At 41.7% G+C, this 22,549-nt stretch overlaps 1 protein-coding gene across 17 annotated transcripts in view; it reads left to right on the plus strand.

Annotated features, from left to right (window-relative positions):
- Positions 1 to 22,549, plus strand: part of KIAA1210 (KIAA1210 ortholog) — a 93,219-nt gene that overhangs the window by 69,118 nt on the left and 1,552 nt on the right. For 13 of the 17 annotated variants that reach the window (XM_038417381.2, XM_043491953.1, XM_043491950.1 and 10 more), the window contains 7 exons: positions 889 to 1,047; positions 4,767 to 4,832; positions 12,484 to 12,693; positions 14,199 to 14,295; positions 15,930 to 17,519; positions 18,258 to 18,409; positions 19,300 to 19,405. In XM_038417381.2, the coding sequence (XP_038273309.1) occupies positions 889 to 1,047; positions 4,767 to 4,832; positions 12,484 to 12,693; positions 14,199 to 14,295; positions 15,930 to 17,519; positions 18,258 to 18,409; positions 19,300 to 19,405 (2,380 nt within the window). The remainder of the gene's footprint in view (positions 1 to 888; positions 1,048 to 4,766; positions 4,833 to 12,483; positions 12,694 to 14,198; positions 14,296 to 15,929; positions 17,520 to 18,257; positions 18,410 to 19,299; positions 19,406 to 22,549) is intronic. The other 4 variants (XM_038417382.2, XM_043491956.1, XM_043491955.1 and 1 more) reach the window with 1 other exon arrangement.

Consider the following 22,549-nt stretch of genomic DNA (forward strand, 5'->3'; position numbering starts at 1 on the left):
CCCCCCCCTCGGATCAGACTGGTCCTAGCATTTTTGGGGCAGCTTTGCAAAACAATTCACACCCCCCTCTGACAAACATCAGTGATTCCCATCAGCCACAATCACTCCCCATGTCCTGAGGTTTTGGGGGAGAGTTAGTGAGATGATCTTTTGGAATGCACCACAAATTTTAAAGGACTCCCTTTGTATAAAATGTTTGTGTGAGAGCAACTCTTCCTGTCAATACCTTGCTTCTTGGTGCAGAAGTGGGGCCCAGCTGCTTGTCAGGGGGTTGGGGCATAGCAGTCATTATTTTTTTTGCAAAGGAATTTTTTGCAAAGGACAATTGTCCAGATAAAACCATGCTTCTAGGAGCTACCAGCCTTCCAAACTCGGGAAGATTCTGTGTGCATTATGGTAAATGCCATCACTTGTAATTCTTTACCAACACTAGCGAATTAACCACCTCTGTAAAATGGGCAACTGTTATTTTTAGTGCTGAAGAAAGATTAGGTGATTTGACCAAACCCACAGAGTCTGGGTGTGGATGGATGGTGAAGTTGACTAGGGGTTAAGGTATAAACTGGGAATTCAAAACAGTGTGGGGATGTACAACATGAATGCCGTGTGTTTGTAATAATCTGGCTGTGGTTCTTCTGGGGATGGTGAGATGTCAGTCTGTAATAATCTGATGAATTAAATTATTTTTTCAATATTTTGTGTAGCAACCAGTGTTCATGGAAGGTCCTAGAAGAACGTAACTAAATACAACTTCACTCTTTACTAAGCTTTCTGGATGGCCCTTTCCTTTGTATACTTCTCTTCGGTAGAATTGTACATAATGACAGTTTCTCCCGTATAGTTAAAGCCATTTTAAGATCGTGTATTATGTTTTCCTTTACCCCACAGCTGCAGTTACAACAGAACATCAGACTTGGGTCTTCTCCTCGTGTTGTAACTGGTAGGAAATTGGAAGATACAGGTGCTCTTTCAGAAGATGATGGATTACCTAAAAGCCCTCCAGAAATCTCCACTCTTCATGAAGTTCTAACATGTTCACCAAGAAAGGTATGTTCATCATGTCACCTCAGTACTAGAGGGATAAATGGAATTGCCTGTGTAGAATGTTTTTTTTAAAAAGTCTGCAGTCAATAAAATGCTTTTCTATAAATCATTACCCTTATTTCTATGCCATTTTTTATGTGGGTTCATTTGTACAAAATCTCTGGTTCTCTGATTTATCATGCATGGTGGTTTCCCTCTTTCAAATTCTATACCAGCATCAGAAACGAACAAAAAACATTTTTTTAAGTTTGCAAGTCAATGGAAGAGGAGGTTGTTAAAAATGGTTTACAGAAGTTGAGTTATTTCTGGAAGTATGAAAAAGATCAAAACTACTGTAGTTTAAATCCAAAGTGGGTAGAATTGGTGCACGGAATTTTTTTTTTTAAACTGACAGTCCTACAATTCTAGGTCAACAATGGCCCCTTTTATTTATTTATATATTTTATATAAGGGGCCATTGATATATATCTCATTGAAGACCCATCACTAAGTTAGAGACAGGAATGCTCAAGGTCCAGTGGTGAGAGAGAGGTTTGAGCAGTCACCGAGTGTTTAAAGGCTTGAGAATAATATACCAACCAAATAGGTAAACCATATTCTTAAAAACAGAACTTTATAATAAAGAAAAAAAAGTAAAAGAAGCACCTCTGTAAAATCAGGATGGAAGGTAACTTTACAGGGTAATCAGATTCAAAACACAGAGGATTCCCCTCTAGGCAAAACTTTAAAGTTACAAAAAACAGGGATAAACCTTCCTCTTAGCACAGGGAAAATTCACAAGTTGAAAACCAAAGGTAATCTAACGCACCCTGCCTTATTTACTTACTCTTTTTGCAGTATTGAGACTCACTTTAGGATGGTTTATAGGAGAAGGAGTTTTCTGACCTGGTGCTTCTCTGCTTCCTAAGAGAACACAAAAACAAAGAGCACAAACAAAGCCTTCTCCTCCCCCCACCCCAGATTTGAAAGTATCTTCTTTCCCCATTGGTCCTTTTGGTCAGGTGTCAACCAGGTTATTTCACCTTCTTAACCCCTTACAGGTAAGGAGGAATTCTAGGCTACCCTTAGCAGTTTGGTTATGACAATTGCTATAAAAGATATTAATAGTTGAGAGGATGTTCCTGATTCAATTTAAAATGTAAAAGATCCAGGCTTTAAAAAAACCTTCCTTTCCAAAAATATTATAATAATGCACAGGGATGGACAAACAGTCTTCAGAAAATACCAACCATGTAACAGAGGTCCCTGAAATACATAAAAAGTTAGTGTTCTGTGCTTATCCCTTAAAGAATTATACAAAACTGTTAAGGATCAAGTTAGAACAAACTGTGCTTTTAGCAGTCTTGAAAACCAGTAGATACATTGAAAGGTGAAACACTGCTGGGAAAGATTAAGGCAGTTGGCAGATTTATATAAAAGTCATAAAGACAACAAAAAGGTAAATTCATACTTCAACCCTGAGTTAAATTAAGGCTGAAGGGAAGAACCAGGCACAGGGATTTATGCAGCTGATGAAAACCGAATCATAGCCTTTAATAATGGAAGACTCCTAGCCGGCTTGAAAACCTATCTAACAAAAGATGGCACTATTTGAAAACCCTTGATTTGGTTGCTGCAATACACGAGGGGCCAAATTCAGATCTGGTGTAACACAGTTGAAACAAATGGAGTTCTATCTGCTTATGTCCAGTCTGAACTTGGCCAGAGATCCCTAAATGCTCCAAGGTTCTGGAGCAAAGATGTGTCTCTCAGTGGACAGCAAGAGCAATATTCATCTTTGAAAAGCCTAAGTAGAGGCTACTCAGAACATAGATGTGCCATCCCAGAATGGGCTAACAGGCCAAATTTGGAATCTTCTGGCAGTGGCCTACAATGTATCTGCTGCATCAGAGGAAGGTGAAAAAATCTGGAATATTCCTGTACAGTTGTGCAGTGCTGAATGTAAGCATGGTAACTTCAGCAAAAAGGCAGAGCAGGGAGAAAGAGTGGCTGGATTTCCATTGAGAGAAAGCAAACCAAGAGGAGGAAAACATGTTTTAAGGAACTCAAGTAACAATGGATAGATCAAGATGCAAGACAGATGGAAGTACCATACATGTAGAAGAGGAATTGGTCCCAGTAGCAGGTGGGAGTAGCAAGGCCCATTGGTCGCAAAGAGTTGTTGTTGCAGAACATTTTGTATGTGTCCGAGAGAAGCTTGGGATCATCATGGTGAAGCCTTTATATAGCAGTAGGGAGAACGGTTTGAAGATGGAGGGGGAGGGGGGAAAGAGGGAGGGGAAGGAAACATGCCAGTATTTTGTTTCAGCACTGAGACTACGATAAGTGGATGCTTAAGTAAGACCTGGAACTCGCGTGTTTAAAGATGGAGAAAAATATATTAGCATGAAGCAGAGTTAAGTTTGAAAAAGACAGATTTTAAAAGGGGCTGTTGTAGTAAAGTCTTGGTAGTGAACAACTGCCTTTGTATGTGGGGTGGGGGGGAGGAAAGCATGCATTTATCTAGGATTCTGCAAATAATATGCTTTGGAGCACTTTTAAAGAGTGAAACTGATCTGTTAATAAGGTCTCTAGAGCAGTCTGCCTAGTTCCACAATAAGTTGAACAATAAAATTATATCTGGACTGTGGGTTTTTTTAAAAAGTAGTTTATAGAATGCTCTAGCAGCAGAATGTTAGCACATGATGATTATCCACTGATAAGAGAAGTACATTTAAGTCAAATCTCTTTGCACACTTTGGACAGAATGATTGATCTGCTGTTGTTGGAGAAATGAACATAATTCTTTCTTTGGTTCATTATAGTCTTATGGTTTCCACAAGTGAAAATGTCTTAAGGTTTAAAACTATTGCCTTCTAGAAGTTTGTCAGTTGTTTTGAATTTTGCAGTGGCTGTTCTTATGTGGGGTCATATAGGGAGAGGAAGAATGATCCAGTGGTTAGGGTTCTAACCTGGGATTTGGGAGATCCTACAGTCTTCCTGTGTGACCATGAAATAGTCACTTAGCTTCTCTGTTCCTCTTCATCTGTAAAATGTTAATAATAGAACTTCCGTACCTGATGGGCGTGAGGATAAATATATTCAAGATTGTGAGATTCTTAGCTGCTTCTGTAATGGAGGCCATAATAATAACTCGGATTGAAACAGCCCAGGAATGAGGGTCATTGGCAATTCGACTGAACCCATATGTGAAGCTGACAATGCTATGAGACATATTTTTCATCAGAATCAATCTGATTCAAAGTAGCAGGGTCTCTTTCAAGAACTTTCTTCCTACTTTAAAAACATTTCAACAATATTTTAGTGGGGAGAGGTATTTGAGTGAATCTAATCCTAGTTGTAAATCTGAATATCTAACAGTGGCAGAAGGTCAAAGTAACTTTTTAAAACACTATAGGCTCAATTCTCCACTAAGGTGTATGTCCCCGTCCTGCATATCTATCAAGGCACTGTGCTTTTGTATACTGTCCCCTGTCTACACAATATTAATCTGACAGCAGGATACGGGTATAAATATATGTAAGTTCCTGTCCCTCGTGTCTGATCACTGATGAGGAAGCAACAAATGGCCGAGAGGCTATGCTATGAATTAGGAATCCTGCAACAACCCCTCCTAAGTTTTTCCTTTTGTATTTTCTCATAATTATGCTTTTGTATTCAGTCCCAGATACCTGTGTGTAATGCTTCCTTTGACTTACCCTTTTCCTTATTTTATCCCACAGTCCTCCAACCCTGTTCAGCGCCATAGCTCTTTGAGTTTAGGTGGGACAGACAGTGAAGATGAACAGGTAAATAGTCGTTCTTCCTGTTACTAAAGTTTTCTGAGAAAGTGCATTCAGGGTCTGTATGAAGCCAAATATGCGCCACACACTACTGCTATATCTCTTCTGGGTAAAAAAATGCCACTGTGAATGTGACAGTTCATGCACAAGCCAGAGAATGACGTGTGTGCCCAGAGAGACATGGGTCAGAGTTTTGAACAACAAACACATTCATACAAATTTGAAATCTATTTGCAGATAACGCACAAACCACTAAGTTGTTCATGGGAATAGCTTAGCTGGCTCTAGTGACATACTATATACTCTGTTGTGTAACTTAGCAGGTATTGGTCAATTTAAGAGGCACAATATAATATTGCAAAACAATTCACTCCCCTATATACACCTTTAAGCCCTAACAGCCCCCACTGCTCAGTGAGTCCTGTCTGTCATCAGAAGATTGTGGGGGACACTCTACTCCTCTCTCAGACAAATGAGAATGGCTAGAGGGTTGGCATGTGTAAAGCTCTTGGCCCTTTCTAAACCCCAGATGTCCTGGGGAAAAGGGACTGAGCTAAATTGCAGCTTGTCTTTAGTATATAACTGATAACTAGGAGCACTTGGTCTTCCAGTTAGCCCAGCACAACCTATTCCTGACCTAAGGAGGGGAGGGCTTAAGCCAGCTCTCTTCACCAGAATATGTGCTCGAAGAACAGGCCCGGGTGACCCTCCCCCAAGCTATCTTTGCTGACTGTAGAGCAAGACAGCACGTTTCCACCGACAGTAGCCTACTTTAGCCATTGAAGGCAGACCTAATGGTCCAGATTTCCTTTTCCAGCCACCCACTCTCCAGCAGCTAATAAAGTGGTTGGGGAAACGATCCAACCCTCCCCAGGTGACCTCAAATTCCTGTTACATGAGTGGCCATCACTTTATAAATAGGGCTGCAGAGGAGCTTGCCTACCCCATGAGATAGCCACTGCCTAGTGGGAGGGCTCTTCCTGCTCCCTGGCTACACCCCGAGCACCAGATATCTTCATCCCACCTGATGGAGAAGAAAGGGAAGGTACATTTCACAACAAATGCTGATCTGGCTGGAATAGCGTACTGCCCGCCCCATACGGGAAACCTGCCAAAAAAGAAAAGAATTAACTCTTCAGCTATCTAGGAGGAACTGTAAGTAAGGCCAAGGCAGCATGGTGGCAGAAGATTGTGTACAGCCCCGTGCACCCTCCCAAGGGGGCTCCACTCACAGGGCCCTACTTGGGCAGCGCAGCATCTCCAAGGCCAAACCCTCCATCTCTAATCAAACTGCTCAGGAGGCCTTCTCTTCCCTTACACTCTCTCCTGCCAGCCTCTGAGAAGGATGGGAGGGGAGGGTGTTTTCCCAAGATGGACCCTGCTCCTCTGCCTGTGGTTGAGAGCAAGTACTACCTCGCCTGTTAGTTTCTGGCTTTATTGCTTTCTGGAGTGGGGGGAGGATGCAAAGCTCTTTAGAAATGGCAGGCCTCTGCTCTCTCCCTGAGACCGTTTTCTCTTCTCCCCCTCCCCCCCCCCCAATTGCTGCTCTACCCAGAAAACTACATCTCCTAGTGGGTCACAAACTGGACTGGGCAAATAATTCTAAAGCCAAAGTGGTCCAAGAAACTTGCATTTGTTTTTTAAATAAATAAATAAATAAAATAAAAATCTCATTGTGTATTGAATCCTTGGTTCAACTAATATTCTACCAGTGCTAGTCAAAATCAGTCTTTTTGTCCATTTGTATTAGCCAGACTATCCTTTCCGTAGCCTGGCTACTGGTGGTGCCTTTTAATTTTTCCATGTAAAATAATGTAAAATATCTGCTTCTTGCTGACCATGATTTCCTTCCCCCCTACTTTGCCTGTTTCACGTCCTGGTCTTCTATGGAGAAAGTGGGGAAGCGGGGAAGAAGAGAAGTAACTTTTTGTGGTGCAGAGTTCCACTACTTGTCAGCTCCCGCTTTCTTCCTCCAATTTCCTGGAAGCTGTATAGGGTTTTTTTTCTCCTTCTCAGTGCAGCATCTGTCCTTTCTCCCAAAGATTTTTCTCAGCAGCCTAGCTTGATGTTGTGTTTACATTTAATCTAAAATTAAGATGTCTTCCCTTAAACAATCATCAGTCGTGCAGTAACATTTGTTCCCTTTGCTTTAATATCAAGCTATGAATTAGTAGAGCATGAACCAGTAAACTGAACAGAACAGCAATTATAAATCTGTAGCTAGTTATTCCGTTTAACAGAATTCCCTTTGCTTCGTGCTAAGTAAAGAACAACTAGGCTTGATTACAGTTCTGGCTTAAGTGGATTTCACACCCGTGTACTGGTTTGAGTTTAGCAGTCTGCTGGGTTTGCTGAAATGGATGGGTAATGTGACATCAAGGTTCCCACTGGCTTCCAGGATTCTCTCAGTGCTTCTGCTGCTGTCTTCGTCTTTAGGAAGCTGTCAGGGGGCATGTGTGTGACTCCCATCAGTGGCCTAAGTATTTATAAATGTACACTTCCTGACTCTTTAAAAGATAAGGATGGGCTGTTACTCCAAAAACATCACAGCAAATCTCCCCCCCCCCTTCCCTCTTCTGGAGCTTTCACCCAGGATTAAACTCCTTTGCCAAATGGCTGTTACAGCAATCTAACTTCCCTGTTGGCTGCTTTTAACTCTAATTAATTAAAGAGCAAAGCAAAGTCCCAACACACAAGGAAAGTTTCCTGGCCGAAACACTTCGCAAGGAAAATCCTCTCTAGTTGCAACATTTTCCTTCTGCTTGAATTCCAGTTGCAGCACAGATGCCTTCCCGTAATAGTCTAACCCAAACTTCCCCCTTTTACCTTAAAACAAAGCAGTAAGGAGACTGCTTTCTGTCTACTCTTCTTTAGGCTGCCCCAGAGAAGAGGAAATCACCATCCAATCAGTGTTAGGGAGAAAGTTTATCATCCCTAGAGGCAGATCTTCTGCTGGTGTAAATTTTAATAGCTGTGGAGTCCCTGTGAAGACCACCTCTAGCCTCAGGTTTCAGTAAATGTTGCTAGCCTATGAAAAGAAGACGGGTCACTGTGTCTAGACTTACAGGACAAAAATAAGCAAGTACTATTAATTGTTTTGGCCATGGATAAACTAGAGTTTGAGTTTGTGCCTCTTGAATGTGTGGCAATGCATCACGTATCTTGTAAAATCAGGTACTGGTGCACATATAAGCCCAAAAAGGAAAGGAGTACTTGTGGCACCTTAGAGACTAACAAATTTATTAGAGCATAAGCTTTTGTGAGCTACAGCTCACTTCATCAGATGCATTTGGAGGAAAAAACAGAGGGGAGATTGAGATAGATAGATAGATATACACACACACAGAGAACATGAAACAATGGGTTTATCATACACACTGTAAGGAGAGTGATCACTTAAGGTAAGCCATCACCAGCAGCGGGGGGGGGGGGGAAGGAGGAGAACCTTTCATGGTGACAAGCAAGGTAGGCTATTTCCAGCAGTTAACAAGAATATCTGAGGAACAGTGGGGGGTGGGGGGGAGAAATACCATGGGGAAATAGTTTTACTTTGTGTAATGACTCATCCATTCCCAGTCTCTATTCAAGCCTAAGTTAATTGTATCCAGTTTGCAAATTAATTCCAATTCAGCAGTCTCTCGTTGGAGGCTGTTTTTGAAGCTTTTTTGTTGAAGTATAGCCACTCTTAGGTCTGTGATCGAGTGACCAGAGAGATTGAAGTGTTCTCCAACTGGTTTTTGAATGTTATAATTCTTGACGTCTGATTTGTGTCCATTCATTCTTTTACGTAGAGACTGTCCAGTTTGACCAATGTACATGGCAGAGGGGCATTGCTGGCACATGATGGCATATATCACATTGGTAGATGCGCAGGTGAACGAGCCTCTGATGGTGTGGCTGATGGTGATTAGGCTCTATGATGGTGTCCCCTGAATAGATATGTGGACAGAGTTGGCAACTGGCTTTGTTGCAAGGATAGGTTCCTAGGTTGGTGGTTCTGGTGTGTGGTTGCTGGTGAGTATTTGCTTCAGGTTGGGGGGCTGTTTGTAAGCAAGGACTGGCCTGTCTCCCAAGATCTGTGAGAGTGATGGGTCGTCCTTCAGGAAAGGTGGTAGATCCTTGATGATGCGTTGGAGAGGTTTTAGTTGGGGGCTGAAGGTGATGGCTAGTGGCGTTCTGTTGTTTTCTTTGTTGGGCCTGTCCTGTAGTAGGTGACTTCTGGGTACTCTTCTGGCTCTGTCAATCTGTTTCTTCACTTCAGCAGGTGGGTATTGTAGTTGTAGGAATGCATGATAGAGATCTTGTAGGTGTTTCTCTGTCTGAGGGGTTGGAGCAAATGCGGTTATATTGTAGAGCTTGGCCGTAGACAATGGATCGTGTGGTATATCTGGATGAAAGCTAGAGGCATGTAGGTAGAAATAGCGGTCAGTAGGTTTCCAATCTAGGGTAGTGTTTATGTGACCATCGCTTATTAGCACCGTAGTGTCCAGGAAGTGGATCTCTTGTGTGGACTGGTCCAGGCTGAGGTTGATGGTGGGATGGAAATTGTTGAAATCATGGTGGAATTCCTCAAGGGCTTCTTTTCCATGGGTCCAGATGATGAAGCGCAAGTAGAGTAGGGGCATTAGGAGACGAGAGCTGAGGAAGCGTTGTTCTAAGTCAGCCATAAAAATGTTGGCATACTGTGGGGCCATGCGGGTACCCATCGCAGTGCTGCTGACTTGAAGGTATACATTGTCCCCAAATGTGAAATAACATTCAAAAACCAGTTGGAGAACACTTCAATTTCTCTGGTCACTTTATTACAGACCTAAGAGTGGCTATCCTTCAACAAAAAAGCTTCAAAAACAGACTCCAACGAGAGACTACTGAATTGGAATTAATTTGCAAACTGGATACAATTAATTTAGGCTTGAATAGAGACTGGGAATGAATGAGTCATTACACAAAGTAAAACTATTTCCCCATGTTATTTCTCCACCCCACCCCACCCCCCACTGTTCCTCAGATATTCTTGTTAACTGCTGGAAATAGCCTACCTTGCTTGTCACCATGAAAGGTTTTCCTCCTGTCCCCCCCCCCCCCCCCCCCGCTGCTGGTGATGGCTTATCTTACGTGATCACTCTCCTTACAGTATGTATGATAAAACCCATTGTTTCATGTTCTCTGTGTGTGTATATCAATCTCCCCTGTGTGTTTTCCTCCAAATGCATCCGATGAAGTGAGCTGTAGCTCACGAAAGCTTATGCTCTAATAAATTTGTTAGTCTCTAAGGTGCCACAAGTACTCCTTTTCTTTTTGCGAATACAGACTAACACGGCTGCTACTCTGAAACCTGTCATATAAGCCCAGCAACTGATTTTGCTCTATAAAACAGCATGTCACTGACTGCAGGATCGGGCCTTTCATATATGAATTCAGAGTGCCACAGTAATTTTAAAACTGTTACAGGAAAGAACTTGTATGAGGGAAATGAGCAACAGTTACTGTTTTTGTTTTTTGTTTTTTTTTTTTTCCCCCCCTAAGATTTGCTGAACTTATTATAATTCTACAGGAGCAATAATAGTTTACTGGCTTACTTCTCCTGAATTTACACACGGTGAAAAAGAGAACCTAAAACTGAATTAATAAATTCAGTGTTGATTTTGTTTTAGCTCCATGAACTTAAAAAGTCAACAGTGATTAAGAAAGAGGGAGTTGCTTTTCTTTTTCTTAATTTAAAAGAATGTAATTTATATACCTAGACTAATACTATAGATCAGATGGGGAAAGCCTTTTAGAGCACAGCTCCAGTTCCAATCTTGCATTTAAAACCCAAGCTGAGAATGAGTACTTTCCTAGAACCAGAGTTAAAGGATTTTTAATAAATTTTAGGCAACCAGATGCAACCTGATGGTTTGAATTAAATCTGACAGGCCTTGGCCCAGGCCAAGATTGAGAGCAGATACTTTCTTAAAGTGACCGTACTATGTATCGTTGGAGGATCTTGTAGATCATGATTCTTCTTTAATGCACATGTGTTTCATCATGGTCATCAATATTTTCATCTTAAGTCTGTGAGTTTCTGACTTTATGGCTCAGCAAATCTAAAATATTCACTTATTAAATACTTGCCCAGGGGTCTTTACAATGGAATTTTCATCTGAATGGAGCTATGTAGCATCCTTATAAGGCTATTTTCCCACGTATTCTCACTGTCTGATGTATGCCTACCAACCCTGAGAATGAAACAGAGTAATAAGACATTATAACTTCCCCATACTATTTGTAATGTGGCAAACTCTGCACATTCCCTTCAGAGAGGTTTGTAGGAACTCTTTATTTGATCGGCATAGATTACTCCTTCTTGACCCTGTTTTAAATTCAAGCAAACCCAAAATGAGAGTGCCAAACTGCGATGTTTCACTGGATATTGTGGTGGAACCATGGAAAACCGTTTTGATTTCTCACACCTATAAAGCTTGCTAGAAGTGTCTGTGTAACTTTACGAATCTTCCAGTAAACCTGGTCCGAGTTTCAAGTTCGTAACAAAACCAGACAAACTTTGCATGATTTTGGGTTTCATTGCACACATTTTCTCTGACTCCCTTTATAATAGCATTATTTCTTGCTAAAATGACAAATATTTGATTCCCAAGGATAGCAGTGTTGTGGGGCTGTCTTGTGCGTAGTGTATTTATCTCAAAAATAGTACAGGACTGCTAGACGGAAAGGGACACGTGACTTCTGTAGCGATTTGAGGGAGAGAGAAGAGTGAAAGAACAAATTAATCTATAGTAACTTTCTTAGAGTTGGTGGGGAACAGAGAGTGGTCCTTTTGTGACCTTCAGCAATCACACTGCTGCAGGGTATCTGTTGCAGTCATGAGGAAAAGCAAGAAGACCTGGTTATAAAAATGTATCTGCTGGTACAAGAAGATTATTGCTAACTGCTCGTTCAAATAGGAATTGGGAGAGGAATGTGACTGTGTGTGTCTCGCTTGTTTCTTCAACAAAAAAAACTTCAAAAACAGACTCCAATGAGAAACTGCAGAATTGGAATTAATTTGCAAACTGGACACCATTAAATTAGACTTGAATAAAGACTGGGAATGGATGGGTCATTACACAAAGTAAAAACTATTTCCCCATGCTAATTTTTCCCTGTACTGTTACACCTTCTTGTCAACTATTGGAAATGAGCCATCCTGATTATCACTACAAAAGTGTTTTTTTTTCTCCTGCTGATAATAGCCCACCTTAATTGATTAGTCTTGTTATAGTTGGTATGGCAATACCCATTTTTTCATGTTCTCTGTGTATATACATCTTCCTACTGTATTTTTCACTGCATGCATCTGAAGTGGGTTTTAGCTGATGCAGACTAACACGGCTACCAGTCTGAAAGCTGTCTCGCTTGTGTGTACAATGCCATTGATCAGACAAAACTGAGTGTAAAATGTTAATTGCAAGTAGAAGCAGATATAAAAATGGACACATCCTGGAAGAGTGTGTGTTTTATGCACACAAAAAAATTCAGCTGTTAATATTTTTATAGATCTGATTTTGAGTATATTTGCTTCTAAGCCAATCTGGTGAGACAGGCAATGGGAACCAGAATCAGATGCACAGAAAATCTGAGTAAAATAAAAAGTGATGTGTTTGTTTGTGTTTTGTAGGTACCCTCTGATGCTTCCTCTAGACCTGTCAGCCCTTTGTCCTCTGTGGCGCTTGTGATTCCAGCGACACAAGCCAGCAGCTTGCTTCCCGTTGACTTCAACACCCCTGCCAGTCCCATGGGCTGCCTAGATACCTCGGCAGCTAGGCACAGGATAGCAATAAACCCGCGGAAACAGAGAGTTTTTACCAGTAAGAACCAGCAAACCCCTGTAAGTCTTTTCTGGAGGATGAGTGCAAAGCAAAGGGAGATGGGTGAAAGTGTGCACAGCCTTTGCTGTTCTTCCCCTGCTCTGGGGTTTATGAATGTGTTAAACAGGCAGATAAGTGATTAAAGCCAATGGGAATCTTCCCATTGGAATCTTCCCGTTGGCTTTAATAGAGACAGGAACAGAGACCTACTCCTATGTTGGCCTTAAAACTCTGACTGAATGGCCATGAAGGGGAGAATTTTGTTACAGTGAGAATTAAACTGTGGAAGTAGAATTTGACATGGGAATAATCAACAGAATAGAGAACTCTGTAGCTATCTTAGAGCTAGTCAAAAATGGGAATTCTTTTCCAAGGAAATTTTTGAATGAAGCTAAAATTTTGTTTTGGTTTGGAATTTTTCACTGAAATGATTCAAAATTAATTTGTTTTGTTGCTGTCATTCCAATTGAAATGAAAATTTCTCTTTTTCGTTGCCCCCCTCCCCCATTTCTCTATTCCACCTCCCTTTTCCCACTGGAAGGAAAAGAAAGGGGGGAACCCCAAAACCAAAATGCCCCTCTGCCACGTACAATGGCCAAACCGGACAGTCTCTATGTAAAAGAATAAATGGACACAAATCAGACGTCAAGAATTATAACATTCAAAAACTAGTCGGAGAACACTTCAATCTCCCTGGTCACCCTATTACAGATCTAAAAGTGGCAATAGTACAACAAAAAAACTTCAAAAACAGACTCCAATGAGAGACTGCTGAAATTGGAATTAATTTGCAAACTAGATACCATTACATTAGGCTTGAATAAAGACTGGGAGTGGATGGGTCATTACACAAAGTAAAACCATGCTTATTTTTCCCCCTACTGTTACTCTCACCTTTTTGTCAACTGTTGGAAATGGGCCATCCTGATTATCACTATAAAAGGTTTTTTCCTCCTGCTGATAATAGCCCACCTTAACTAATCACTCTTATTATAGTGGGTATGGCAACACCCATTTTTTTCCTGGTGGGTGTGGGTGTGTATCTTCCTACTGTGTATTTTCCACTGCATCCATCCGATGAAGTGGGTTTTAGTCCACAAAAGCTTATGCTCAAATAAATTTGTCTCTAAGGTGTCACAAGTACTCCTCGTTCTTTTTGCTGTTACAGACTAACACGACTACCACACTGAACTAATAATGACATCTCTGACTTGCTCTGTTCTGTACATCCATGTAGCTTTGTGATTTCTTGAAAACGTCCTCTCTGAAAATATATCCGTCTTAGAATGTTTCTGGTACTCACCAAAAACTGAAGTACTGTATTTGTAGTTTTAAAGCTTTGATGTCTTGCTGTGTAATTCATTGGAGTAGCAACATTCATTCATTGTATTGTTGAAGTTACAATACAGGAATTTTTTTTTCTTGTGTGTGTTTATATTTTTCAAAATGAAGTTACATACAGTGTAAGTTTTGTGCAAAAGTCTTTACTTTGAACCAACCCAAGCGTCTTTTTGAATCCCACTAGCTGGAACAACTGGAAAAGGAGCAGAGTTTTCCTGTAACTGCAGAAAAGAAAAGTACAACAAAATTGCTTGATGGTGACCAGTATGAAAATCGGGCAGGTAAGGCATAATTCTTAAAGGCTGAATTGTTAAGTCTGTTAACAGAATTCTGTTTTAAAACTTTTAAAACTAGGCAGCGTTTACTTTTTTTAAAAAAAATCCCAAACTCCATCCCCTCTGCCTAAGAGCTGGCAGACTGTGCTTGAAAGTGACGGGGAAAAAAAATGTGTTCTGCTAAACAGAATGATGGTGAACTCTGTGGAAGACTGTCTGAAGAAATCACACTGGGCGTAACATTTTTCAAAAGCACCTATATCTCACGGGAGCCTAAATCTCATTCATTATGCTTCTAAGTAACCTAGGCACTACTGAAAATGTTATCCTACGTCTGTAAATACTGCCTGAGCATTATATCTTTGGAACAAACCATCTTGTGAGACACTGTGTAGTGTTCCAGAGTAGCAGCCGTGTTAGTCTGTATTCGCAAAAAGAAAAGGAGTACTTGTGGCACCTTAGAGACTAACAAATTTATTAGAGCATAAGCTTTCGTGATGAAGTGAGCTGTAGCTGGTATCCTTTTCTTACTGTGTAGTGTGACTTTAAATAGCTTATGTACAAGCAGGTCCATTTTTCCTCTATTTTTTGGCTGATAATTGATCTTCACTGTCAGTGTTTCCCAAACTTCGGATGCCGCTTGCTCACGGAAAGCCCCTAGTTGGCCTGGCCAGTTTGTTTACCTGCCGCGTCCGCAGGTTCGGCCAATTGCGGCTCCCACTGGCCGCGGTTCACTGTGCCCGGCCAATGGGGGCCGCTGGAAGCAGCGGCCAGTACATCCCTCGGTCCGCAGCCCTGAACAAGCGGCGTCCCAAGTTTGGGAAACGCTGCTCACTGCAATAGTAAAATCCACTGACATTTCTCCCAAACAACCCATTTTTATAATCCCTGATTTTGATCAGTACGTTTTAAATGCATTGATTGATTGTAACATTGTCAGTGTTTTGTTAAACCAAACTCAAGGCTTGATCCTGCAGGATGCTAAGTCTTGCCTATGATGTGTTTAGCGTCTGCAAGCCACATTGAAGTGAACGGGGATTGAGGGTTCTTAAAATCTCACAGCTGTGCATGGTATGTAGTTGGGCATCTCTTTGCCAGTACTTCTGGTGTATTTGATGTAATCTGTGAATTCAGCGTTTGTGAAAGGGGGCAGTTCTAGAGGTCGAGATTCCAAAGCCGAAGAACAGGAACAGTGCAGATATCAGCTGGGTGAGCTTCCCCATGCTGCTCTTCCAGATGTTCTATTCCCTGAGACTACCAGTAATAGTGCCAATAGTTATGGTGATTTTACTGATGTGGATACTGGCACACTAGGATCTGAACGGAAAGCAACAATGCATTTGATACACCAGCTGCTGAGCAGGCACCTGGCGACAGCCGCTTTCAGCTGTAACTAGCCTTGGCTGGCTTCCACTGGGAATGTAATGTATTTCATTACTCCTGAGCCAGCCAGTCCATCCCCCATTTTTAAGTATGTTTGTCAGCCTGGGGTATCTAGTAAATGGTATCCAGATATTGGGGAAACTACTAGCAAATGACCACAGTACCTACTATGAATTACAATTGAAGGGGGTTTGAGGAGTGCAGGAGTCTTCATTGTAACCACCAAGCATAAACGTGTTTTCTTTTGTTCAACACAGGTTCATTGGTCTGGGAGGAGAATAATGGAAAAGGAAGTGGTGCTCAGGAGACACGGGCCATAACAAAGATTGACAATTCCACAAGTGACCCTTGGAATTCTGTATCCCCTGCAGACATAGTTTGTACTTTGCTAGAAGAGGATGCATGCCCTATAGAAACAGATCATCAATCTGTGTCCTTTCCAAATGTGCAGTTTTCTCTAGCAAAGTCTGAGGAGGAGAACAAGGCAGAGGAAGTATTGGTACCTTACTGCTCTGTTGAATCTATTGGTGAATTCGAACTACTTCTGCAAAATACATATGAAGTAATTGAACTTTCTGAATCTCTACAGACTGAACCGGAAGCAATTGTATTTCAGGACACATTAGCATCTGACTTGTATGGCATTTCCATGGAAAAGGAGGACATAAATAGTTTGGCAGATGCCACAAAGATATCCTTAAAACAACCTGTAGACCAAAGTGACAAAGAGCCTGGAGACAGTGGTATGGCACTTATAGGAAAAGTGGAAGATCAGCCTTGTACCAGTGAGAACAATTTCATCTGGCCTGATTCAGATCCTGCACTGTGTGTTTCACAGGTTCTTTTAGCCACTTCGGAGACTTCCTCTGAAGTAGAGTGGATGGCTGTTTCAGTGCCGGAAAATACCCCAGCAGCAAAAGATGATAAAGAAATGTGCAAATTTACAGAACTTCAGCCATCCAAAGACCATGTAGATTCAAAAACATCCCTACAAAAAGACTCGGTTGTGTCTGTGTCAAATATAGATTGCATGCTGCCTCGGAGTAAAGTGAACAAGGAGCTACATTTTAAACCAGAAATGCATGGTCCTGTTTCAAAGGCTAGCCAAAGCAATCAGGAGACAGATGCATCCAACAACTTGGAAAAACATTCCATCGGATGCCTTGCCTCCTCCAGTTTGGCTGGCTTCAAGAGTTGTATCCCTCTTAGTGGTTCTAAGCAGAACCAGTTAGGTGGTGTAACTTCTCAAGAGAAAACAAGGAAAGAGAGCAAATCTCCAGAGGAAAATGTAAAGACCCCACTGAAATCTGCTGCTACAAAACCAGTTAGATTTACTATTGCTCCTGCCTGGCAAAGATCTCTGTCTGGGGGTTCAAATTCCAAGGAAGATTCCTGTGCTAGAAGCTCCCCGTCCTCTCCCATAAGATCAGAGTTGTTTGAAGGAACAGCTCACTCCGATGCCACCAGGCAAGAGTCTACAAAAAACAACCCTGAAGGTTTTGAGAGGGAAAACGAGAGCAACAAGCCCAGTTTGAATTCTTCCATGCAGGGGGCTGAGCATGAAACACAGAATGCTGAAAACCCATTTGGGATCAGACTGAGAAGAACATCCTCTTTGCTAAAATACCACAGTGAATCTCCAAAGCAGATTCCATTAGCTGTTCACACCACCTTTTCTGGCTCTGTCAAGGAGGATCAAAAATCAGCAGGCGCTGGGAGGACACCTCACGGCCTTCCAGGCAACCAAAAAGCTTTAGCTAAAAAATCTGCTGTCATGGAAGAGAAAAATGCCCCCAAAACAAAACCTGAAGAAGTCTCAAAGAAGCAACACTCTAACAAACTTTCAGGTATTTATGCTGTACTTGTATCCAAAGACTCTAATGGCCTTGCACAGCCTTTATTCTCAACAAAGGCAAACCAGGGACACAAAGAAGGTAAAATATTTCTTTAATAGCCTTGACCCTGAAATACAGGACCCTATTCAGCCCTGGTATAACTCAGTTTATGTCGTTTTGGACTTGTATCTTGGGTTTAGGCTATTCAAGAAAATTCTTAGGTTCCACCATACAATATGTTCAAGCTAGAATAGTAACAGGGCATCAGAAATATAAAATGGGCCATTTCACATGGAGGTGTTTTTGTCCATATTTTGTGGAATTTGTAGAATTTGTTTTGCAGCTAATTGTCAGGTCAATGCAATTTAGAACATAACCAGGTATCACACTAGTTGTGATTTTTTTTTTTTTTTTTTCCTAAAAAATTTGGGAAACGAAAAGGCAGCGTGTCTCTAGCTGGATTACATAACAGAACAATGGCTGTCATTCTGCATTTAGCCTGTACTGTCAGGATGTTGCTTTGAGAGCTGAATCCTGCCCCGATTGACTTTTTTTTTTTTTTAAAGTCTCCAGTAGATTAAAAAGGACAAACATCCTTGCAAAGGAACAAAGACAAAATCAGCAGGGAAATTAATGTAATCTTCACCCTTTTCAAAGTGTATTCACCAGAGGATTTAAACACAAAACCGTTTAGGTTTTGACAGACTTGTCCTAAATCCCTTCTTTACTTCCAAAATGCTTCTTTTATAGAAAAAGTCCCTAGTCCGCATTTGGAAACTGTTACCTCTGAACCAGCTTGGGTCTCCATGGCAAAACTAAAGCAGAAAGGTTTCCAGGGTCATCCTCTTGCCAAAGGACATAAAAGGGAGGACAAAACTTTGACCAAAATGGATCAAGAGGAGGTACGGTACCGAGTGGCTGGTAGACTAGAACCATTGTGAATACTGACAGTCTGACTGGCTGCCTCTACACAATACTGAATTTGATGTTCTTGGACAGCTGGTTTTTAGTAAAGCGTATAACCAAATTTTCAAAACCAATTTCTAATGTTGCTGATGCAAATGAATAGATGTGTATTCGGCCATATCTGCAGCTCAGGTACTTGGAATTTTGGGGTCAGACTCTGCAATATGCCTTTCCTACACTAGTCATCTTCGTGCCTCTTACGTTCTGGACCCTGCCAGGGGTCTGCCCAATGCACAGCACAATTTAAAGCAGCCACAAAAAGCTGCTCTAAGTTACGGCAGTTTTCCACAGCCCCTGCTCTGCCACTGAGAACAGTTGTTCTGGCAGTGGATTTGGAGGCAAAAGGTTTGTGGTTCATCCACAGATTTCCTGTGTGACCTTGGGCAAGTCATTTGATCTGTGTCTCATTTTCTTAATCTGTAAAATGGGGATAATTGTCCTCTTTGCAGGGCTGTTGGGAAGTTTAATTCAGTAATATTTGTAAAGGACTTGATGATCCTTGGATAGATGATGCCAAGGAAGGACAAAGCAGTATTGTTGTTTCAGAGATCATTGTGATCATAAGTGTATTACAGATTTAATGGCAAATGGATACGATATCACAAGTAGGGATTGTTAAACATGCCATTGAAAAGCTGTGTAAAGAGAAAACCACCTGGCCTGCCTTAGTATATTCCCCATAGCACCTGCGCCCTGTTTCTGTTCCTCTTCTGGTGAATTCTCAAAGTGCATCTCTGATCAAATCTTAAAGGGGAGCTGCTCCCTGTGTGTAATTATTTACACTTGCTGGTTTCCTTATTTGCATTCTTTGTTTTTTCCCTTAAAGCGAGTGACCTGTGCTAGTGAGAATTTATTGGAGAAGAACGTAACTCCCAGCCTGTGTGTTCAGGAGAAGAAATCCCAAATGAAGATCACTATGTCTGCTGCAGCAGGTGTGTGTGTGTGTGTGTGTGTGTGTGTGTGTGTGTGTGTGTGTGTATATATGTAAAGTGTGTGTCTTACTCACTCACAGTAATGGCCAAGATCTTCACTAGTGACTTTTTGGGTGTGTCCATTTTTGGCTGCCCAGCCTGAGAACCCTTTAATCTTCAGAGGGCATAATCTTCGGAGGGTGAATGCTCAGCTTTTTCACCCACTATAGGGCTGTGTCCAGACATGTTGAGAATGCTACTCCCCTGCTTACTTCATCCCCAGAGCAGGTGGGTGGGTGGTTAAAGGAGAAAAGTTCCATCCTCAGCCTGCTTGCAAAAGTTCTTGAATCAGGGCGTGGAAGGGGTGGTTGGTGATGTAGTGACTCACTGTGACTAGAGGCCAATAGTAAACTACAACCAGCAGGGAGTAACCCTGGCTCAGAGAGGTGTGTGCCTTATGGTGCTTTCTGAGGGGACTGATGCAACTTATGCCCCAGCCCTTGTTCAGGGCTATGCCTAAGATCAGAGTTGAGCTGGAATTGTGTGCATATAACACTAATCAGACTTGCAGCTACGAGTATATTTTACTGAATGAAATCTACTAACATCAAAGCTTTCTTGTAAGTAAGTGAATAGACTTTCCGAGTAGCAGCCGTGTTAGTCTGTATTCGCAAAAAAGAAAAGGAGGACTTGTGGCACCTTAGAGACTAACAAATTTATTTGAGCATAAGCTTTCGTGAGCTACAGCTCACTTCATCAGATGCAACTTAGACTTTCTCGCCTTCCTCCCCGTCCTGGGTCACTGACGTAGCAATGACTGGCTGAGGAATCACAATGACAGAGCAGTGCTGCGTTAGCTGCAGCTCAACAGTGTGTGAATCAGCTATGATCCATTTTTTTTTTTTTTCTTTAAGGATTCCATTTTGTGCCAGCTTCATTCCCAGACTTGGTAAACTCGGTACAAAGCTAGACAATTGCAAGCCGTTAGGAAGTTTTGAGAAGTCTCCCTTTGGAGGACTGTCTCACAGCGGGGCTGAATATTACTCCCATGGCTCTGCTGGAGTCAGCTGGATTTTCACTTCAGCTGAAATTCATGCCACCCGTGAAAGTTGCAGCAGCATTAAACCTTTCTTTGCATTGTCTTGCTCCAGGGATCGTCCTGGTTTACAATGTCTTTTCCCCACAGTGGTAGCACTATGGTCACTCAGTTCTTTCACCTCTTGAAAATTATGAATGTCTCTGACTAATGTTGATGTTCTCAAGAAAATCACCATTACCCAACAGTTCAGAAAAACACCAGGCCCTGCTGCCTGCGTTGTCCCCACATGACCAACAAAACAGGAAGACTTTCGAAACTTACATAATGTAGGGACTTAGGCTTGTAAAAAGCAAGACTCCCCTTGCTTTACTCCTATTAAAGGAGCCAATAATTTGACTTGGCCTGAGGAGCAAGGAGTGTATATAATTTCCAGAGCAAGTAGTAACCTTGGACACACTTTTTGTCTTAGAAAACTTTTGTAACAGCCATTTACTTCTCCGCTTTTCTTTCTCCACTTGTGTGTATGATGTGCATCCCATACAAATCAGCAGGTGTGGCTTGGTGCATGTATCGCACAAGATAAAATGGGATGATTAGGACGGAGTTCTGAGAAACCAGATCCTGCATTGACAGCTGCTCATAGCAAATGTCAGACCTAAAAGGGGATTGCTTATTTAGACGCCCTATTAGCATGATAAGGCTTGTCCTTAAGCCCATCTCCTCAGATGTGCCCATTTTCTGTCTACACTCCACCGCCCTTTTTTAATCCTATGCTCTTGAGACTGTCCAAGGGACTTGAGACTGACTTTCAATCAGTGTAGAGGAAAATGGGTATAATCTTCATAAGTGTCCAAGTCCCTTTTTTCAAAAGTGACTTAGGCTCTTGGGAGCCTAACTCCCTTTGAGACTTGAGGCCCAGATTTAAAAAAGGTATTTAAGCCTGCTGGAACCTAAATCTTATCAACTAGCAATGGGATTTTGGCTCCTTAGTGCCTACTTCCCTTTTGAAAAATGAGATGTAGACTCCTAAATCAGTTACCTTTAAAAATCTGGGCCTAAGTCCCTACATTATGTAAGCACTGTTGAAAAAGTTATCCTGCATCTGGAGCTTGACCTGGTGCTTATTAGGGGAGCATTGTCCCTTCCTCTATAGTCTGCTCCCTGCAGGGCACAGCCAGGGCTACCCCAGGCTGAGGCCCAGTGTCCTACTGAGCTGATCCCAGGGACAGGCTCTGCCTACAGGTGTTATCAGGATGAATGGGCATTTTTTTTTATTGGTCTCAACGTAAGAAGGATCAAGGCCCCTTGTGCTTAACTTTACTTGTACCTATAAATAGCTTCCATTCATGCTTGTGTTGAAGCACGGCTGCCTTGCCCCCCCGCTTCCTGCATGCCACGCAAAGACTTGTAGATACTTATTAAACATAAGAAAGGGTTTGGCTTTTTCAGGCCTGATTTATATTTTCAAATGAAATACAGTCTATTGGAGTGAAAGGAGAGTGCCAAATGTCAAATGGCTTGTGAACTGTCCCTCAAGATATTTTAGTTGCTTGTGTAGGGCTGCATTCTGTCCTGTCTCATGCAACCTGTCAGAAGACATCAGTCTTCGATATTTTCTATAAGATGGATAAAGTAGGCGTCTTTTAAATAGTAGCTCGGAGTTTTACCATCAACAGTATCAACATTCCTTAGCATCTGCCAATGTCACCAGGCTTGAGAGAGGCTGCAGATTTCAAAAACTATATTTGAAAAGAATATCTAGTCACATTATGCTAGCAACTTCCCTCCCCTCTGGCTAACATGTCCGAGAAGATGTAGTATGGGTTTCATGCATATTTTTTTCCGAATAGCATTTTTATAGTAGAAGTATTTTTTTTTTTTTTTTTTAGCAGTAAAAACTGGAAGATAAATCTCTAGACCATTCAGTGTTGAAGATGCATATCGCTCTCTGCTAGCCCAAGGTAAACTTGGAGTTGTTCTTCCCATGCTGCACATGATCATATGGATGATTTCTAGAGCCACTTGTGCGTTACACAATGCAAAATTAGCCTGTGGAATTCCCTGCCACAAGCTATAATTGTGCCAAGAGTTTTTAGCAGGATCCAAAAAGCGATTGGATATTTATA

Source organism: Dermochelys coriacea, chromosome 9 (genome assembly GCF_009764565.3).
Source record: "Dermochelys coriacea isolate rDerCor1 chromosome 9, rDerCor1.pri.v4, whole genome shotgun sequence".
NCBI lineage: Eukaryota > Metazoa > Chordata > Testudines > Dermochelyidae > Dermochelys > Dermochelys coriacea.